Below are 20,739 nucleotides of genomic sequence, written 5' to 3'. Positions count from 1 at the left end.
CATGTTTGGCATGCTTGGCCCTTCTGGCATCGAGAATCCCCGATATCCGTCTGTATATCGCACATTCCATTCGGCGGGCGTGGCCGACCGGGCTATTGATCCGTTGCATGCGCGGCACAAGGCGTCCAGGAACCATCAAGCAGGCGAAATCCCTCAGGAAACTTCTCCCGGAAAGTTGGCGGAGTGGAGAGTTGCGCATACGCCGCGTGAGCCAAGGTTTAAATGCCAGCAAAAGTTTCAAAATGGCGCCGCATCTTAAAGTGCCAACTTGTGGCTTTATACCACCAGGTGCCCAGCTGTTCGCAACAGGCAGTCCATAAAAATCGAGTGAGTGTGTGTATATTATATGAATATACATACCTTAGAGTGAAGTGGCTTACCAATAAACTTGAGTCCATAAAGAGGGGCACTTAAGCCCCCAGAAGTAGGCAACATACGAGAATGCATGCAAAAATCGTACTGGGGAAATGAGTCCTATCTGGCCACCTTTGTTCCATGTGTGTGAGTGTGAGTGCTGCGGTGCTTTGAGTGGCTTTAAAAAAATATTTTCGAGCTGAAAAGAGCAGGCTTGCAGGCCCAAAGACATGTGTTTTCAGATAAAAAATCTGTGCGGTTCCGCACGATGGCAAAAAAAAAGGAACACAGTCAAATGGAGAAGCGGCCCAAAATATAAAATGCCAGAGCCTGTCGTTGACTTTTATGGGCATTTAGCACGTCATTAAAACGTCAAGTCATCAATCTTCTGGCCCATTCGAACAGGGTCGCAGAGAGGCCAAGAACTCCGATTCGATCCGTGAAAGCCGGAAGGCAATTTTCGGCAACGAAAAGGCGGGCGCGTGGGCGGCCATTAGAAAATTTCCATTTTCGTCACACGTTGTCAGGCCAACAGGAGGAACCAAAGGCCCCAGACACTCCAGTTGCCCCGGTTGACCCGGTTGCCCCGGTTGCCCCAGTCGCCACAGAAACACTCGAGCCAAAGTCACCGCATTCCAATCCTCAGCTGGAAATTCTCACCGCCTGTTCAACAGATATTTCTCATAGAAATGTTAGAAAAAGAAAATGCCGCCGAGAGCGTGCTTAGAGGCGGCATTAGAAGGTCTCTCGCTCTGGGGTAATAAATCTGGCATTTAAATGCGAAAACAGTCAACTTGTCGGCGTCGATTTGGACCAAGTAATCAGGAGTCACCACAGGCGGATCTAATTCCTGCCAGGACATGCGCAGTGCACACAAAATATGTTGGTCTTTGAGCTCGAGTACAAGTTATGAGTGGCAGTAGTAGAGCCGGAAAATCTCTCGCTGGTTCTTTATTATTTTTTTTTTGTCCCCACTTCGCCCACTCACACTAACGCCCCCGACTTACTGGCCAACTTTGGTTGCCTATTACCCTTACGATAATGATAAGAAATTTTTATGTCCCTGCCACGTGAGGGAGCGTCTGCATATATTATCAATGCACACGCCGCGTGGCAAACTTGGCGCCTAAATTACCGTTTGCGTGGGCGTCGCATTCCGATGGAGAAAAAGAAATATTGTAGATTCTGGTAGCGGGCAAGCAGCACAGACTAGTAGGTGGATAAATTCCACAGGATAAATTCCCCATCGCAGGACACGCCATCTGCGCAGCCGCCAAGAGAGTGGAGAGAAAGTGCTGGGAATGTTCAGTGGGCAGGATTATCGCTGCGCATTGAGGCACAGTGGATTGGGATCAGCAAACTATTATTATTGAACATTTCCTAAGGCATGCCAACATAAAAAGGATCTAAAAATAAATGATCTTGCTAGCACAGAGGCAATATTGCTATACTTTTTATCTTCAGTTCCAATTTAATTCTAAGAAAATATTCCGTTCTTGCCCACTGTAGGTACCACCCCTTGCGAGCTTTTTTTATCAATGTGTAGGTGAGTACTTTGTAACGAAAAATCAGATTGCTACATAGTGTAAACGAGCGTCACGGGGGTGGTTGCTTTTCAAGGCCCCCCACACCGCGATTGCTGAGATTGCCAGGGTCTCTGTAAGTCGACGTACAATGTTGCTGGGCTGCCGATGGCTGCTAGCCTAGTACCTTTTACAGGAATTCGTACTACAAATCTACCAAAAATTTACATGTCACCCCTTACGGCAACTTAGTCGCTGTGCTTAGCGGGCAACCCTTACAGACATCAGACATCGCATGTAATGTGTGGTGCGGGTGTGCGGGGCGCTCCAGTTCGCAGCTCGCAAGACGCCTGCCACGCTCCCAAATCGCTGCGGCCCTGATACAAGTTTGCATATTTCTAAATTCTAAGCGCATCTGCTCGAGGGTCTCAACTTCGGAATAGGACTAAGTCTGCCCCTCCCCGGTTTTCTAAACGAAAACGAGAGTGGAGGGCCTCCAGACGCACCCTCAGTGGAACTTGCTTAGCATACGCTGCAAATACGAGGACCAAAACATCATCACAGACTGCTGTTTTATCTGAGTGTGCACCGAGAAAAATATTCTTATAGCAGATGACAAATGAACGTGAAATTTTAATACCGTGAATTGGTTTTTGAGCTATTAATATATGATTTATATAGTATATATAGTAATCTACCAAATAATAACTTTAAAATGTACTATTGACCAAGAATTTGTATCACTAAATTATTATGTATAATAAGAACTTGTGCTAGGCAATAATAAACAACATGCCAAAGAACGTATTAATACTTAGTATCATTAATATCATATTATATATAAATCATTTCATCAAAATCATCATTATACATATATAAATTATTGATGTGATTTATAACAGGAATTTGGTTATTTCAATATGCTCCGCTTTTTCTCGCAGTGAGCGTGGGTAACAAAGGCAGCGACGAATGATTTCCTTGATAGGAGGCAGCCTCACAAAAAACCTGAGCCTACGCCATAGACAATCGGCACCCCGACCGCAAATTCGAAAGGATCTTTTCACTTTTTTTTGGCTCTCTTGTTCCCGGCTTGAGGTTTTTTTCGCGGCTGCCACACTTCCTGGCTGCTGCAATTTGAGGGTGCCTCTTGCCATCTTTCACTTTCAATAAAAAAAAATACAATGAAATTGTAGAAAAAACCCGAGCCTCTCAGTTTTTTCTTAGGGTTTTCCCTTTTTATTGTATGCAAAAGACACCGAGGGCGCCATGTGGTGCGTGCCAGTTGCCATGGAGCATTTGGTTTTTTATGCCAAACGGATATGCGATATTCTGGGGCGTAGTCCGGGGCAATCTCTTTCTCTCCACTCGATTCCCTTTCAGTGCGAGTCAATGTCTTTTGTGGTAATGGCCTAGCACGCGTCCTCCACTTGGCAGCTGTTGTTGGACACCGCCGGAACGAGATTGGATTCAATACCAGATCCGGCCGAGATCCTTTGCATGTTAGTTTGTGGCTTGCAGCTGCCGGGATGAATCTATCATCACGCCCCACGGCTGCTCCCGGGTTTTAAGTCGCTTGGCCACTTGAAGGTGTTCCTACCTGACGATCACCTTTTCTATATTCTAATTGTTGTCAACGGCGCGCATTCGTCACACTTTTGCTTTATTTCGTACGGGAATGGACCGTATCCGTCAACTGGACAATGGTCCTCAGTTGTCTGTGTTTCCTGGCCAAGGTCCAATGTGTCAATGGCTGCGTTAATAATGCGATTTGCATTTTCCTTTTCACTTTTCCACGACCTTGTGCCGATCATCCTGCTGTTTGATTGAGTCGTCGTGCCCATCGTGCAGCTTAATCCGCACCTTTCATCCTGGCCATCCTGGCCATCCTGACCATCATGCTATCTATTGTTCCGCTGGCCAGGCAGTCCATTGGCTGCGCCGGCTTAGTTTAATTTTGCGAACAACGCTTGATTGACAGCCACATGCCACTGGACATGAATGACCCTACGAGGTCTGCAGAGGCACAAGGCCAAATCCCGCATTTAAAGGACACTTAAATGCATTTCAATGGTCTTAGGGGACATTTGCAAATGGGTTTTTAGTTCTATTTAAATATTTATTGAGCATGAATCGTATTACCCCAAATGCATATACTTTAATATTTTAAATATGTATATAGAACAATTTACTTAATAATTGTCTAACAGCCGCTGGTTTGTTTGTTTTTTAGTCTCCCCATTAGAAACGCCCCTCGGCGACCATTGGGGAAAAGAGACAGAGCATAGCCCGCCGGACTACACGACACTTGGGGGCCACGCCATCATGGTGCCGAAATAGCTCAGTTGGGAGAGCGTTAGACTGAAGATCTAAAGGTCCCCGGTTCAATCCCGGGTTTCGGCAAATAGATTTTTTTTTATTTTTCGCATTTCGTACATGAAAAGAAATTTGTATTAGCCAAGTTATATATAAAATTTCAAAATATTTATAGAAATTATTTATTTTAACAGTTGTCTAAAATATATACTTTTAAAAACACTTTACTTTCTTTAAAATAATGATCAATAATTTCAAATAATGAAAAGATAAAATAAGTTCTTAAAAATAAAAAAGTTGCTTTGCCGAAACCCGGGATTGAACCGGGGACCTTTAGATCTTCAGTCTAACGCTCTCCCAACTGAGCTATTTCGGCGCTACGTTAGGGGTGGCGCTAAAAGCTGTGTAGTTGCAGCCGCTACGTTCTGTCCCTTTTTCCTGGCTCGTGTTCTGCTACTGCATTTTGTGGCTGCTGCTGTCGTATTTCTGCTGCTGTTGCTGTGGGGCTTATCTAATCGCAGGCATATAAATATAGAACCTCTGGTCCGGGTCCGGCGTGCAGAACTCCCGTGAAACGGGGCATGCTCCGGGGGCAAAGAGCTCCAGCGCCTGCGCCCAAGGCATCAAGTCAAATGCATTTCAAATGCAAACGGCCGGTTGTTAAAGTTAGTTTAAAGTTTCCCGTGAGTACACAAGAAAATATTAGTTTTTTGTTGATTTTTTTTAGTTTAATAATTCTGCTAAGCAGTCTTATGAGTATCATAATTCAGACCAGAGCAGAAGTTAGCTATTTATTAATATAAATATCAATATTTGCTATGAGGAAACTAGCTGTTCCCTTATATTACCAATAAACTGGCTTTAAAATCCATATAATGGTATTATTCTTCAATAAATCACCTAACCATGCCCGGTTTTCTTGCAGTGCCTGTGCTGCTGCTGCTCCTTCGTCTGCGGCCAAATCATGTTGGTTCCGCCACGATGGCACATGGCGTCTAATGAACTATTGTGGGCGGGGGAGGCGTGGCACCTGGACGGGGTTCGTTGGGAGGAGTGGGGGTGTTTGCATGGTGTCGCACTCTCGCACACACACACACACACTCACACAGTCACAACTTTGCTGGCTGGGCAACAAATCAGCCAGCGGAGAAAACCAGAAATGAAGCTGGGCTCCAAGCACCAAGTTGTCGTTGTAAAAATGTTTGCCTGCACGCTTTCCAATGGTTGCTTGGATATCTTGTGTTTGTTGGTGTTGTTTGTGCTGTTGTTGTGGTAGCTAGATTTTATTGTTGTTGCTGTAGCTGGTCGTGCTTTGCGGTCGTTGCCCCGCCGTGACGTCACCGGTTCAATGGCAAAATGTGACCCAGATTGTCTGAGCTGCACAACTAAGCTATATGGCATGGCTTTGCCAGTGTGTGTGCGCTTTTGTTTGCCGTCTGTGCCGTGTGCTCGTGCTGTTGGCCACATTTCACCCGGCTCTTTAGAACCAAGAGAGAGCTGGCCAGAAGAGCCAGAGCGCGAGGCGCTCTCTTAGGCAATTTGTAAGTTGGAGCTTCGTGGGAGCCCCTGCCCTTGGCTGTAACCTCTTGTGGGTTTCGTTTTTATTTAGTTTTTGGTTTTCGTTTCGGCTTGCTTTTAATTTTTTTTAGCCACGGCAACAGCAGATTTGGCTTCGGCTTTCTATGCCCCAGGTTAAGGTAGCCCTTCCCGATTCCGATGCCGAACCCGCTTTCCCTGGCTCTTTCTTCGAAATGGGGACACACGATTCTCAGCACCAGCGGCTTCTCCTTCTGCCAAGTTTTCAGTGAGTCGTCGGCTCGATTGCCTTTGTTGCCGTGTCTCCGTAATTATCGCTCGCCTGGCCAAGTCCCAAACCTCAAGTCGAACTCAAATTGAAGTCGAGAGCACTCGGAGAAAGGTATTACTCTTAAAATACGAATATTACTGACCAATGGCTAAATCATTGAATACTCAATAAATCATTTAGTTTAGGTATTGATATAAATTAAGCGCTCATCCTCCAATGCTCCAGCTCAAAAAAAAGAAACTGTCTCAATGCCATCACAACCTAAGGCTATGTGCCCATTTATAACCGTATAGTCTGGCTGTTTTTTTCAGTGCAGACCAAGTCGGGCCAAGTCAAGAGTCCCAGGCCGAGGCAGTGTTGCGTGTAATTTGTTATTTTATTTTATTGTTATTATTACCGCATGCGACGTGCACTTTATTTTCATTACCAGTTGGGATTCTTTTCATGCATATGTAACTTCGTGTATGGGAGAGCATCTAATGTCATGCATCGGAATTGGAGAATGCTTTCATAGTTGCAGCAGTTGCTGTTGCCGTTGCTGTTGCTGCGGCTTTTGTTGCACGTGTGAATGTTGCATTAGTGCCCAACTGGGCGGAGTCCCCAGGCTTTGTGGAGTTGGCCCAGCACCTACTACCAGGCTAATTGGAAATGCATAAATGGTAATTGATGGCTATAAATAAAGTGATGATATACCCAATTTGTTTTAAGCGCGCGATCGCCGTTGATATGGATTCTGAACCATGTTAGATAATCGATGGGCCTGAACGATGTAGGAATGGGAATTGGTGAGTCCCCCAAAGAGTGATTATTGACGTCTGGAAATGAGTTTTTTGCATCATTGTATTCAAAGTTTCCAGGAAGCTAACCTATTTCCTGGGCTTAATTAATTGGTTTGGTTGCGAAATAATTGATTTGTTTTCATTCCCGTATTATAAGCAAAGTTGTATGGAAGCTAATCATTTTCTTAAAATGAAAATAAATATTCAAAAATAGTGATTACTTTTAAAAATGTTCCCCACCAATCAGTTTTTTATATAAATCAATAGGTGCTAACTCAGCATAGTACTGACTCTTTATGGGTAATAATAAACTGTTCCGCTACATTTTCCTAGAACTTAACCTATTCCCTAGAGCGATGGCCTTTTCCGCTGATGAATCACTGTGACATTTATGTATTTTCAATTTGAACCTCGACCCATCAACTCAGTTATTTTTCGCTTCCCCTTTTCCAAAGCGCCTCAAATCAGCGGCAATCTGTACAAATTTGTGCAATTCATTAAAACGCTTTTGATTTGATATTGGCTGTGGGCAATTAATTGCGCTTTTAACGATGCTCGCTCCCTGTCTCGCCCACCCAGAGCTCTCCATCTCGTTCGCACATTCGTAAGCCGACTTTGATACTGCAGCTCTCTATATAAATCCATGATTTTCATGGGGCAAGTGAGATATAGACGGGAAAGAGCCAGAGAGAGAGAGAGAGAGAGAACGAGGGAAGAGAGCAATGCCGGTTGGGGGCCAGTTTGAGTGTGCAGGCCTCGCACGAAATTAACAATATTTATATAAACAAGTTATAAACAATGTTTGTCTAAACAGTGACAAACACACCAACACAAACAGCCGCAAACCAGTTGATCTCTCAATATCGCCCCTCTCTCTCTGGTTAACATGTCCCGTCTCTTTCTCACGTTACATGAACGACGGATGCATGAGTTGCATACACTTCCGCATTTCTGAGGCCAGTTGCCAATGCATTCTCTTCTCCTGCCGTCTCTTTTAAACGGCCTACACCCGTCTCTTTCTTTTCTCGTTTTACGCTCTTGTAAGCAGATTATCACTTCGAGCCTCTCTTACAGCCCAGTAATCACTCTTCGAGTGTCAGCTGATTTTGTTTTGCTTGAACTTTTGCCGGTTTCAGGCCGCGATCTAAGCACCCATCTCTTTCCGACCGCATATCTCGCACTCTTTCACCCCAGCTCAGTTGTTTGGCTTGTTTGTTTTGGAGCGGCAAGCCAACTCCTTCGTACATTAGCATGTCAGACGGGACTGATGCTGGTGGCGACCCTGCCCAATGTCAATCATTTTTGGCCCTGTCCAGAGAAGCGGGCCAAAAGGGCGGAACGTGTTTCCCCGATTCCCCGCCCGGATCACCCCCGAAAATTCATTACAACGAGCTTAAATGCTTGTTTGTTGCCTTGTAATCTTCCGTGGCAACTAAAGGCCTCACCAAATTACACTAAGAGAACACTAAAATTAATCAATCAAATGTTTCACTTTTAACAGATTTCATTTCCCTTAAAGATACATATTTAAAAACAATGGTTTATGACTATGAAATTAAAAGTCAAAGCATTAGGAACTTTTTAAGAGTTGTTGAGCATAATAGATAATGTATCCACATTTAAGATATAAGTAATGGAAACTGAAAGTTAGTGGAGTTTCGCTAGTCTTGAAACTATTTTTCTCTGTGTAAAAGTTTGGCGGCCCAAAACGCACTCACACGTACTCGTTTGGGTGTGGGCCTAGCGAGCTTGGCTTAACTTGGTTACACCGCCGATGGGATGGGATGGCCTGGTCATTTCGGTCTTTTGGGCCCGACTTACACACTTTGTATGCTGCATATGTGTGCCACTCGCACTCACACACGGGCGGATATTTGGTTTTTTGGGAGGTGAATGGCCGCAACTGTCGTTGCCACTTTGGTAGCACCGTGGCGCATTAAAGGCAGCAGCGGTGGCGGCGGCGGACCAAAAACCAAAAACCAAAAGCCAAAGCCACAACCTCGTCATCATCATCATCGTCATCATCATGGAAACCATGGTGTATCCCAGGGCTTTTGGCACACAAAGAAAAATTGGGGGGTGGTGGGGTGCAGGAGTATAGACTCACGGAAAGAAATGGGGTGGTACTTTGTAATATTCAGTGATTTACCATTTAATGTAAGTCATTAAAAAAAAAACAAAATATTTTCGGTAGTTTGGAACTGAAGGAACAAGGAAGCTTACTGGTAGAAATGCACATAGGTATATATCTTTTATTGTAAATTATTATTGTAAAGTGAATGGTTGTTTTGTTGTGTATGTAGTTGGAGGGCAGGTCAGTCGGAGCAATGTTTAATTTGCTTTGCATTTTGTTTGGCCAAACTCCAGCAGAGTCGATGGCTCAGTCCCAAAACCTGGGAGTCTTACAAACTGACTGACTGACTGAGTGACTGACTGAGGAACTGACGGACTGAATGACGTCTCCGCTGCTTCTGGCTCTTATTTCGGCTCTTGGCCCGAACGTAACTCACGCATTTTTATGGCCACACAAAAGTCCGGGACGATGTCTTAGCCTTTTTGCTGGCTCTTCGTTTTGTTTAATTTGGTTAGTGCGCTTTCTTCCCACACTCCGATTCGCACTGATCACTGATCCTCCAGCGAAGGCGGTCGGTCATAAGTTCTATTCCCATCTTCCATCTAAGCAGCTTTTGCTCTTTAAGTGGAACAAAATTGGAACTTTTGAAGGGGGCGTGCCGAAAGTGATAGATGGGATTTCAGTGGCAATGGGCCAGCCACCTACCTATGTACATATGTAGATTAAAATGAAGCAAGTCAGTTCTAAAGAGGATATAAAGTATAAATACTTGTTTTATATCTATAAAACATTCCTTCTAAACCTTATTATAAATTCTTTATAATAATTAATAATTTATTTAAATATGGGAAATTATAGAAATAATATTTATATGAATTATGAATTATTATTATATTAAGTATACTTAACTTGCTCATTTGTGTCTATTTAATTCATATTAATATTTTAATTTTACACCTTCCTTTCGTTAATTGAATGGCCTTGTTTTACAGTGCATTGAAAGCGATCCGGATCTCTATCGCTGCTCTATTTTTCCCTATTTCTCCAGCTGGTCAGCGAGTAAAACTAATTTTGTTTTAATTTCTCCTTTCAACACATGTTCGTGTGTAATTTTTAGACCGCCACGAGGTATTTGACCCTTTGGCTCACAGCTGATTTATGGGAATTTATACGTATTCGTATACCCATGTATACCTATCCCTGTCTATGGTCTGCTGCTGCTTTTGGATCTGAATCTGATTCTGATTCTGCTTCTGATTCTCTACTTCTGATTCTGATTCTGATTCTTTTTCTATTTCTATTTCAGCGCGGAGTTGAATGGACGTTTTGCGTGAAAGTTTGAGTGCCGTGTGTGATACTGTCTTGATTTTGTTTGTTGCCTTGTTTCTGGGATGGCCAAGTGGCCATATAGCCAAGTGGCAGAAGCCAAACTCTGAAGTCGGAGCGCAGCTATAGGAAGAAAGCTAATTCATGACATGCTGACCATATTAATTTATCTTCTTTCTGCAAAAGCTCGTGCATGATTTGGCCATTACCACCAGTGGAGTTGCCCCTTTCTTTGCTTCTTAACACTCCATCGGCTACAGTCAGACTTCTATAACTGAAACCATTTTGGAAAAGCAGCAAGAAAATATTTAAATATAGATGTATTTATTGTAAGATCTACAAATTGTAAAAATCAAAGTAAAATTAAAATTATAGAAAACTTTAGCTGAATCTGAAGTCTTATGTGATTGAATAGGAGCTCTTATTTATTATTGGAGGCTAGATAATTTTGATGGATTACACCTTATACTGAAAATTACAGGCATATCTAGTCTAATCATCATACATAGGTATGGGATAGGTTATTTAGACTGTATCTACGAAAGTCTTTTGCCATATGGTGGCCATGTCTCTGAGACCCTCCTTCCCATTCTGTGGTACAATGAACTCCGGTGCGTGAAATGTTTGAAGCTCTTCGTTCTTTTTCGGTAACGAGATCATTGACACTTTAACGCGGAATGCATTAAGTTTGTTACCATGGCGAACGATCGCGGGCCGTGATTTCTTTCTTTTATTGGCATGATCGTGCACTCCTAATGATAAAGAAGTTCGTAGAAAGATAGCTACAAAGCCAGGTCGGTGAAAGAAAGTTGATGGATGGTTGGCCATAAAAGCGTTGGGATGATGGATATGTTGGCATCCATATGAGCTTGGAAATGTTAGAAAGATCACTAGCATTTGATTTGCTAACTTTTATAATTATAGATGGGTGCACCCTCCCAGTTAAGAAATCGAGGTATTGGCAGTGAATTGACGTAGTACATCATTTTAATACGATAAACTGATAACTCATATTGTATCTTTGACATGACTATTATATAATGTATATGTATGCAAATTTTGAGGATCCTAGTCAAAGCCAAATATTAAAAAAGTTTCAATGTAAACGATGCAAATCAAGCCAAATTCTAATACAGCATGTGTTTAACATTTCAATACGCAGCAGAGTTGGATTTGAATAATTCTCCCATTTGGATGGGGTTTCAAGCATTCAGAATGAATATTCGGAGATAATGCGAATGATTGGAGAGTGGTAAACAAAGTCGAGCGCCATTGGGTTCAGTGACTTCTTATCAGAGAAGCTGGACTACAGGAGGAGTAACAGATAAGGCCATATCATGACAAAAGGGAATGGTTTGGCATTGAGGTCCAGTGCAGAAAATTCTTGACTCTCGAGCACGCCATAATTACTCCATTATAATGGAGCGGCAACAACTGAACAGATCTGAAGAGGACTGAACTGAGCTGATTGAGCTGCAGGCAGCAGATAATGATTATGGTTTCAATTACCCGGAGATGGAGCTAACGAACGCCCCACAACAAAAGAGTAAACAAACATATGTATATATGTTTTTTCCAATTTTTTTCCTTCCTCCTTCTTTTTGGACTTTTTAGTGGTGTAAAATATGCGGAAATGCATTTCTATGGACTGACTTACACACAAGTCAAACACCACAAGTCATGCCAGAGCCAGCCGGCGAAACTTGCATGTGAACGTAGCTCTTGGAATCGCTCTGTCTCGTTTCGGCTGATACTTCCCTCCCTGTCGCACAGTTGGCCCGAAGATGACGATATTAATGCGGCTGGCGGATGGTAATGATGATCATGATAATCATGTGAAAACCAAGCCAAACCAAACCAAACCAAACCGAGCCATCCAAGCCGAGCCAAGACGAGCCAAACCAAAGCCAAAGCCAAAGCTGAAGATGAAGCTGAAGCTGAAGCCTGAGCCCAAGAAAAGAGCCTCCCATGGATGGACCTGTTTGGGGCATAATAAGAACACCAAGCAATGCAGCTGCCTGGAGCTGCAGCAGCAACCTCATCTTGGCCAATGCAACCAAGATGGCAACAAATACGGCCAGCAGCTTCAGCAGCTACAGCAGCAGCAGCAGCAGCAGCAGGATGCAACTGAGCGGGGCGGTTGGGACTGCAGAAGGAGGAAAGGGGGCTGTTGACGATCAACCTATAGCCCAAGTAAATTACGACTGCAAGTCAACCAGTCAAGTCAGTCAAGTCGACGAGAGACGAGAGTCATCTCTGGATCGCTGTGGCTGGAGCTGGATGTTGGTGTGTGAGAAAAAAGTTAAGAAAGAAAGCAAGTTGCTGGCCGGGCTTTTTCTTTTGTTGTATTTACAAGCGGCCAAAGGTTCGTTGACCGTACAAATAGTGACCCACTAACATCCGCGAGTACGTTCACCCTAGTGACGTATTGTTGCCTCCATGGAGCCGAAGATCCAACCAACCGATGATGGGCCCGAGCCGAACTTGGCTCAAACCTTTTGGGCCCGGCCAAGCAGCCGAGTGAGCCAGTTTGAAGCGAACCTCCCAAATCGGTTGGGGCCTAAGAGCAGCATTATGGGGCTTAAGAGCGTCGTCTTCATCTCCGCTCGCTCTCTGTTGGCCAAAATGCGGAAATGCTGCTGCACCATCGCTGTCGCTGTCGCTGTATGGGTGTCCAGATTCCCGGGGCAGATCTTCTGTGGCCTGCTAATCCCATCGCCGCGGACATCTTCATCAGGCTAGATTAAAAGCAAATTGGCTGACCAGCTTCGCTCTCGCTTGGCCAAAAGTGATTTCGGCCCTGACCATAAAAATATTTGCTGCTGCAATCAATTATGATCTGGCTGGAAGTGTGTGAGACTGGTACAAATGCATCTGTGTGAAAGGCACTGGAAAAAATGAGAGGAGAGAGTAATCTTAGTTAAGTCACTCTTCAGGAAAATATTAAAGTGGAGATTTCTATATGTATGGTTTTGTTTTTCCAATCTAAAAATGATTTCCGTATGACTTAACTCCTTGCAAAATCTCTAATTAGCTATGGTTTCAACAATAATTTTATTGCATTTATAAATTGGGGCTGATGCATAAATATACATACGTATGTTATAATTTCTATGGCAATTAATTTAATTGCTTAATTAAAGTCGTATTTTACATTACGTGCAACTTCAATTATTGTGTATCATATCTACATATGTTTAAAATATAAACAATTTAGTGTTAAATCTCTTTTCACAATTATTCCTGCTGTAATCTATTTTACTTATCTCCATATAGATAGGGTATGTAGTATATCGTGGTGTTTAAACTCGCTTATCGGCCCGACCACACCTTTCGTTTAACTTGTGGGTCTTGTGACCTTTAGCAGCCTTGACAATAGTTGCCGCCTTTGCCCCTGCCCCTGCCTCTGCCCCTTCCTTCGGCGTTTGCCTCAAGTTCAAGCCCGCCGGCAAACCTGAAATTGCCACATGCGGTGAAAGTAAAAATTCATAATTTTACCCCCTCCCCGGCAACTCAGTTGTTAACATTTTACCCAAAGAGGCCATAAAAATGGCATGCCAACTGCGAGGAGGCAAACTAGCAGCACCACTGCAACACTGCAGCAAACTGCCAGGCGGCGTTGGTGGCAAACAGCGAATGCAACACCAAATGCCTCACCAATACCAAATGCATTGGCATGCAGTTTTCCAAGCCCCTTTTTACCACTTCATTAGCCGACGAGCGGGTCGAATTGTCGGCTTTCAGTTTTCAGTGTTTTGGGTTTTGGTTTTTAGTTTTCAGTTTTCGGTTTTCAGTTTTCAGTTTTTGGCTGTGGTTTTCGGGCCTTTCCTTTACTTTCGTTCGCTCGGATAGGAGTTTTCCGAATAATTTTGCCACCAAGGTGTGGGCCGGCCACACATTTTCTTCGCCAAGGCTGAGGCCGCGTTGATCATGAACATGACACAATATTATGGGTTATGAGCCGACCTCCCTGCACACAGAGAAATACCTTACACACTTTCAACCCTTTGTGCATAAATGCTTAAGTAAGGCTATTGGGAAATTAAAGAGCAAAGGGAAATATTGTATTATACTGTACACATGGGGTGGAATTGTATTTTTTGATTATTTAAATCTTTTAAAAATATAATCTATTATACGTAATGGAGAAACGCTTAAGACAGTTTGAGCAACGAATCTACTTTAATAATATTTACTATGAAATTGTGTTTTCTATGTACCATAAATTTACTTATGCTACAGTAAACCTTTAAATCATTTCATGCTTCCTTTATACAAGTTCATTTAACCAGTTTTCTGCTTACTCGGGGTGTGAAAACATCTCCTACTCATATAATATCATACTTAAGTAACACACATTTCTTTTCCGTGTATCTCAGCCTGCTGTGGGCTTGCCGATTGTTTGGTTTTCCTGAATTACTGCTGACGGAGGAAAATCTGTGTGGTGTGGCAAAAACATTTCAATTCCTTTTCCCAATTCGACTGGAGTTCATAATTTAGCGTTTATTTATGAGTTGTCAAGTTGCTCGGTACGTGACTGGTCGGCCTTGTTGGATTTTCAAGTTCAGGGCGCCGGCGCCTCAGGATCCCGTATCCCGTTTAGATCAACTTGATATTTATGAGTTTATGCAGAAATTTGTCTGTTCCCAGGCAGGATCTGTTTTGGCCCACCCACGCATAGGGATTCGTGGATTCTCGTTCATGAATGAACAACTGCAGGCGGGGGAGGACATTCAATATGGATCCTGGCAGCCTTGAACTTGGTCTGTTCGAGAACTCGGTGTTCTGAGCAGCTGCTGCTGTTGATGCTGCTGCTGCATCATCTTCCAACTGGTTGGGCACATGGGAAACTGGCCGAGCTTTTGGGCCAGGATCAAATGACTATTGGCAGCTGGGTGCCTCAGCTTCCGATTCACACGCTCCCTGCTCACTGAAGTGAGGCCAACAGGCTACGGCGAATAGCCTGCCAAAGGGGCTACCAAATTGGCTAACAATTTTCAAGCGGCTGCCGCTGCAATCATTGGATTAATTTTAATATGTCCATGGACTGGGCTGCTTTCGACCTAGCCGGCAGCATCTATGATTATGGGCTCACGGCATCGACTGGCCGACAAACACATGTACATAAATGTAGCAACATTGCTGCCACTGGAATTGCGACCTCTTTGGTGTTGCTGCTGTTGCTGCAGTTGCTGCAGTTGCTGCAGTTGCTGCTGCTGTAGCTGGTTACGAAACCCCAAGAAAAACTTCCGCATTCATTTAAGATCATTTCTGTCGTTTGCTGCTCCAAGTGGTTGCTGTTGCTGCTGTGCTGCTGCCGGTGCAAGAGTTGCAAGTTGCAACAAGCAACAGCAGCAGCAATACAGCCCCCCTCATTTGGTGTTGCTTGTCTGTTGTTTGCTATTATTAATGCCGTAGCCGCCGCCACCGACGTCTTGAGTCCCAGGTCCCCAATGGTATGTTTTCTTCATTTGCCGTTTTCGCGACTTTATGGATCGGGGAGCAACTGCCGCACTCACTTGGAGCCAGTTCGTCTGCTTCCAAAAGACATGCGCCCAATTGACAAGGTGTTTTGGTGATTGTCCATACCGGATTGCTGTTCCTCATTGCTGTTGTTGCTCCTTGTGTTGTTGTTTTCCATGGCTTACTGGGGGGCAGTCGACCTGTCAGCTGCTTTGAACCAACGCTCGATGGTACCACATATTCCATCACTAACAAAATTATTTAAATTGAACAGCATTAAAAACGCATTTCCGAGGTCCCAATTCCAAGCCAAAAAAAAATGGATGACGCCAATGAAATCGATTAATCATCTGCCGCATGAACCAGATTTGGCTGAAAGTAGCCAGGAGTCATCCAGGAACCAGTCCTGCCATAATCAGGTCAACTCTTGGTCCGTTAAGTGGCCAAGAAGCCAGCTCCCAAGACCAGAGATCTTCTTTCGTTTTTCCCACTTCTGATGCGGCTGATACTTTTTGTGGGTTCGTGCCGCCTTGGCAATAAATTCACACTAACGGATCGTAAATGGGAGACAAGTCAACGAAAAAGACTTTTGCGTTCATCAATAATAAGTACCGTTAGCCCGGTCAGAGCCAAAGTGTTCCGACTTGGCCAGATGACCAAAAGTGGCCAGTGTGACTGTCAATAAATTACCCAGAAGCGCACCCATTGGAGAAGGAGAAAGAAGTTGAAACCAAGTTGGTCCGGGAGAACGGCCAAGAACGGGAAGAGGCCGCAGTCAGAAGCCGCAGTCAGAAGAAGAAGGCCAACGGGAGCCAACGGTATATTATGCAATCACAGCATGAATGAGACACTCTTGACCGAGTTTCCAAAGCCAGGCAATAACGGTACCAAGACACATGCGACAGCTGACAAGCGGGCCCCATCCACATCCCCATACCCATCCACGTCCACATCCACATCCCCATCCCCATCCCCCGCCAAGCCAATCCACGCCAAGTCGCTGGGCCAAGCTCCCCGGAACGAGGCCCAAAGCGAAGAGCATGGCCAAGAAGCGACTAACGGGTTCTAGGCTGTGGGCCAAACTAAAAAAAAAGAAGGCGCTGCAAAGCTGAAGAGAAAAGGCTGCGGAAGGGGAAAAGAAGGAGTACGAGCCGCTCCGAAGATGGGCAACAAGAGCTCGAAATGCAGGGCACCCGCCAATTATGCAAACAATGCAGCTGGGAAATGCAGTAATAATAAAAAATAAATAAAAAAGCCGCAATACACACGCGCGTTTTTTTGTATGCCTAACAGATATGCTGGGGGTGTTTCTCTATAATGAGTGTGTATTTCTATTTTCATTTTGATGATCCTCTTTTATAGAAATTATAGCTTTTCATCTGTATAAGCAATAAAATGTATATTATATAATTATTCTTGTCCTGTATAAAATCAATCACATGTAAATACGGAAAAAAAACATTTTAATATAAATAAAAATACCTTTTTAACATTTTCACCTTTATTTGTAAATGTTTACCAAATTAGTAACATACCTTTATGAATACAATATGATCTCGGTTTGGTCTTTATTAAAAAACAGTGATGCAGTTAGTGGACAGTAAGATAATATTGTTGGTTAGCTATGCACGTTGCTGTATAAGTACTGTTTGTGGTGATCGCGTACACGTCCTCCTGAATATAAGCTGGACAGGGTTTACTTCTGCAGATGGGTCTTCACCAGGGCAACCAAAGGTGCAGCTGTGGGCATCGCTGGGTGCTCTCCGGCACTGCCGGCGATATCAATATGGGTGTACTTGATCGGCAGCTTTGAGTCCAAGCCATGATTGTCCAGTCCAGAAGCCTTAATCATAAAGGCGGCGGGCACCTGGTGACCGCGAGGAGTCCTTACCGACGGCACATTATTGGCCTGCACCAGATCCTCGCCAATCACCTTTCCAGCGTTAAAGGAAAAGTCACTGGGACGGAGAACAGATACTTCGAAGGGTTCTCCAAAGGCCTGTCCAGCAGCCTGCAGTCTTCGGGCGTGATCCTCCCGGTGGGCCACGCTGTTATCGATGGCAATCGACTGACCCTCACCGGCCGAGATGAAGGCGTGACCAGTCAAAGTGGCAATGGTGAACAGATGCGGATCCGGGAGATTCTGCTCCACGACCAACTCCTTCATGCGGCAGAGAGCATCGGTCATGCACATGCGACCCTCAGCATCTGTGTTTCCAATCCTCACATGAAGACCAGCTCGCGAGGTGATAACCTCATCGGCCACATAGCACTCCTCGCCTACGGAGTTGCGCACCATGCACAGGGCAGCCACGACATGGATATCATCCGGCTGCAGTTGACTGACCACCTGCATGAATCCCGCGGCAGCAGCCGCTCCACACTTGTCGCGCGACATACCGGCCATCACACCTCCGGCCTTGATGTCAGCACCACCAGTGTCATAGGTCACACCCTTGCCGACCAGCATCAGGGTTTTCCTCGCCGGCTTGGGGGGCTTGTACTCCAGGAAAATAATGCGACCGCGGTGACGCTCCACGGCATCGGCAGCCCTGTTCACGGCAGCAAAGAGGGGATACTCCTTTTCCAGAACCTTGGAGTCACTGATCACATTCACGTTCAGCTTCTCGAACAACGGCTTGATGTACTTCTCCACCTGGATGGGCGTCATCCGCTCCGGGTCTCCAACTCCGATGTCACGGGCCACAAAGCGACCAGCCTCTAGAACGAGAGCTTCTTGGAAAATAGCTTCGGCCTTGGGATCATCGATCTGGACACTGAGCGTGGTCACGCGGGGGTCCTTTAAAGTTCCTGCCTCGCGCAATTGAATGGGCTGAAAGAGGTATTTAGGCATAGTATTTTAAATAAAAGTAAACATAGTGTGTATTATCTATTATCTTACCACATAAAGCTGCTCCAGAGCTCCCAGAACGGTGCAGAGCTCGGCCTCGGGGAAGCGCTTCACCTTGGGCACAAACAGCAAAGGGGTTTGGAATCCAGCCTGGTAGAGGAACACATGAGATGTATATAATTACACTTGAAACTGTTTACCATTTTAAAAACCCACCTTGAGAACCTTCTCCATGGACCGCTTGGCCGCCTCCTGGTAGCTCCTCACATCGTCGTAGTCGGTGAGCTCGGGGACGGGAGCGTAGACCACAGGTTGGTCCACGTTGGGTGCCTTAAAGCAGGATATGCTGCTGTCGAAGGACTTGTCGAACTTGCGGTGCTCCTCGAAGATGGCCTTCAGTTCATTGGGAACGGCATCGCGGTCAATGATGCACAGGCAGTCGTTGCCGGCCAGACTCATCAGCTTGTTCAGCCGGAGGGTGCATGGTAGAATTCTGGAGGGGCACACGTAGAGATAAAGTGCGCAACGGAATGGCTATTGTTATTCATTTAGAAACATTTCTGGGTGTCAACAAAACATGCAATGGCGTTTCAATTGAAATGAATTTTATCACGTCACAGTGGCTTTATTAACTGATGCAATCGCTTATATTACATAACAGCCTTCTGCTTTTGTATTTTAATTTATTATTGCAAAAGAAAATGTCCCCACTGTGCGAAGAGCAACCATGCCCATGTCTTGGTGTGCTCCCCTTTCTTTTACCCTCATTCCTGGCGCTGAGCTAATCTTAACTTAAAGTGCTATAAAGAATCGCGATAAGCTTTTGGAATGACCATAATCACAAACCGATTTCCAATTTGGAACAAGTGTACCAGCCAGCGACTTAAGTATTAGCAGACTTATCACTACAACAGTTGGTTTTAAAGTACTTATTTAGAATATTTGTAATCTCATTCAAGTGGTTCTACTAGAGACCAATCCTTAGGTAACTGGGTCTACAATATTTTGGGAAATAATCTTATGGTGTTGGCCATTTAATTGCGTTATCTTCTGAAGCGCCTCATATCAAACAATATAAGTTGATTTTTGTATAATTCTAAAAGTAGCATGAACTTGTTTATCTGAATATTAATGATGAAGCAAGAAAGCGAATTGTGTCCTCCCCTTTTAACTTCAATACATTTCGTCAAACACTGTTTTCATTTTGGGAGAAGATAAAGAATGGAATTTTTACGACACCGATTCCTTGCAGGCAGCTAATTAAAACTGATAAACGGTGAGATGTGGAATGCAAAAAAGGTTATATTTTCGTTTTGGAATTATGGAAAGGTACATTTGATGACAATCAATAGGTGCTAGGCAACTAACCCTCACTGTAAAAGATGGCGAATCTCTAAGAGCTTTTCCAATCGGTCGCTAAGCGTGGCCAGATAACTGAGTAACTTTAAACACACCCTCTAATAGCAGTTGGTAATACTCACTTTTCGATACCCATGATGAGTACTTTTTCGAAGGCAGCTCACGCGACTTGGTCGATCGGCAAGTGGGGCGTCACTGAACCTCCTCCACTGATGGGAACAAAGCGCTGCAGCTGGAAACTGGAAACTTGGGAGCGGGATCTGGAACGGAAAGCTGGCGATAAGGAGCGATTCTGATAGCTCTCAGCGGCGTTTTGCAGTGTTCTGGCTGGGTGGCCAAGCTTTTTATACATTTGACTAGCGAGCCGCGCTTTTGTTTTTTTTTAATTGCTACTTGCTTTTTCGAATGACAACAAATCGCACGACCGATTATTCATCGCCAGTATGCTCGCTACGTAATTCTAGAACTCGGATATAACTTGTCAACAATAAAGGCAAAGTCTACTCACGTCGCTCGGTCTTCGGAATTGTTATTGTGGGTTCCTCTTGCCAGTCACGTCCACGGTGGATGCAGTTTCTGGGCCAAATCTAACCACTGGCAAAAACAAAGGAATGGCAACCAGGTTTTTTCACAGTAGACCAGCCGGCATGTGCGAAGCTTTCAAATGCCGGCCAGGTGACAGCTGTTTGTGGTTTGCCCGCGTTGCCAATCGTCGTAAAGGATCCGAAAAGCTTTCGGTGCGAATTTCTATTACCTTTGCCGAAATAATAAACTTTATATGGGAATACAAAGAACTAACCGATTATCTTTAGTTAAGTGTTATTGATATTATTTCTTTACACTTTATGGGTACTTGTCGGAAGGTTTTATTTATTTTATAGTCCCAGCAG

The 20,739-nt window shown here is 44.4% G+C and overlaps 1 protein-coding gene and 2 non-coding genes across 4 annotated transcripts; 1 reads left to right on the top strand and 2 right to left on the bottom strand.

The window, feature by feature from the left end:
- The first annotated feature begins 4,204 nt into the window (after positions 1–4,204).
- Trnaf-gaa lies at positions 4,205–4,277 on the top strand. Its single transcript has one exon. It is a non-coding gene; the product is annotated as a tRNA-Phe (tRNA).
- Positions 4,278–4,493: 216 nt separating this feature from the next.
- Positions 4,494–4,566, bottom strand: Trnaf-gaa. Its single transcript has one exon. It is a non-coding gene; the product is annotated as a tRNA-Phe (tRNA).
- Positions 4,567–17,118: 12,552 nt separating this feature from the next.
- LOC122620491 (putative aminopeptidase W07G4.4) lies at positions 17,119–20,512 on the bottom strand. 2 transcript variants are annotated; one of them, XM_043797974.1, is made up of 5 exons: positions 20,358–20,512; positions 19,972–20,109; positions 18,707–18,983; positions 18,542–18,640; positions 17,119–18,472 (listed from the first exon to the last, which is right to left on the bottom strand). In XM_043797974.1, exons 2-5 carry the CDS (start codon positions 19,983–19,985, stop codon positions 17,336–17,338), a joined length of 1,527 nt encoding a protein of 508 aa, XP_043653909.1. In that variant the 5' UTR covers positions 19,986–20,109; positions 20,358–20,512; the 3' UTR covers positions 17,119–17,335. The 2 variants fall into 2 exon arrangements, with proteins under 2 accessions (XP_043653909.1, XP_043653910.1); XM_043797975.1 differs by lacking the exon at positions 20,358–20,512 and having other exon boundaries at positions 19,972–20,221.
- Between the last annotated feature and the right edge of the window lie 227 nt (positions 20,513–20,739).

Source organism: Drosophila teissieri, chromosome 3R, assembly GCF_016746235.2.
Source record: "Drosophila teissieri strain GT53w chromosome 3R, Prin_Dtei_1.1, whole genome shotgun sequence".
Classification (NCBI taxonomy): Eukaryota; Metazoa; Arthropoda; class Insecta; order Diptera; family Drosophilidae; genus Drosophila; species Drosophila teissieri.
Note: the sequence above shows the minus strand (reverse complement) of the source record. Positions and strands in the feature narration are given on the sequence as shown.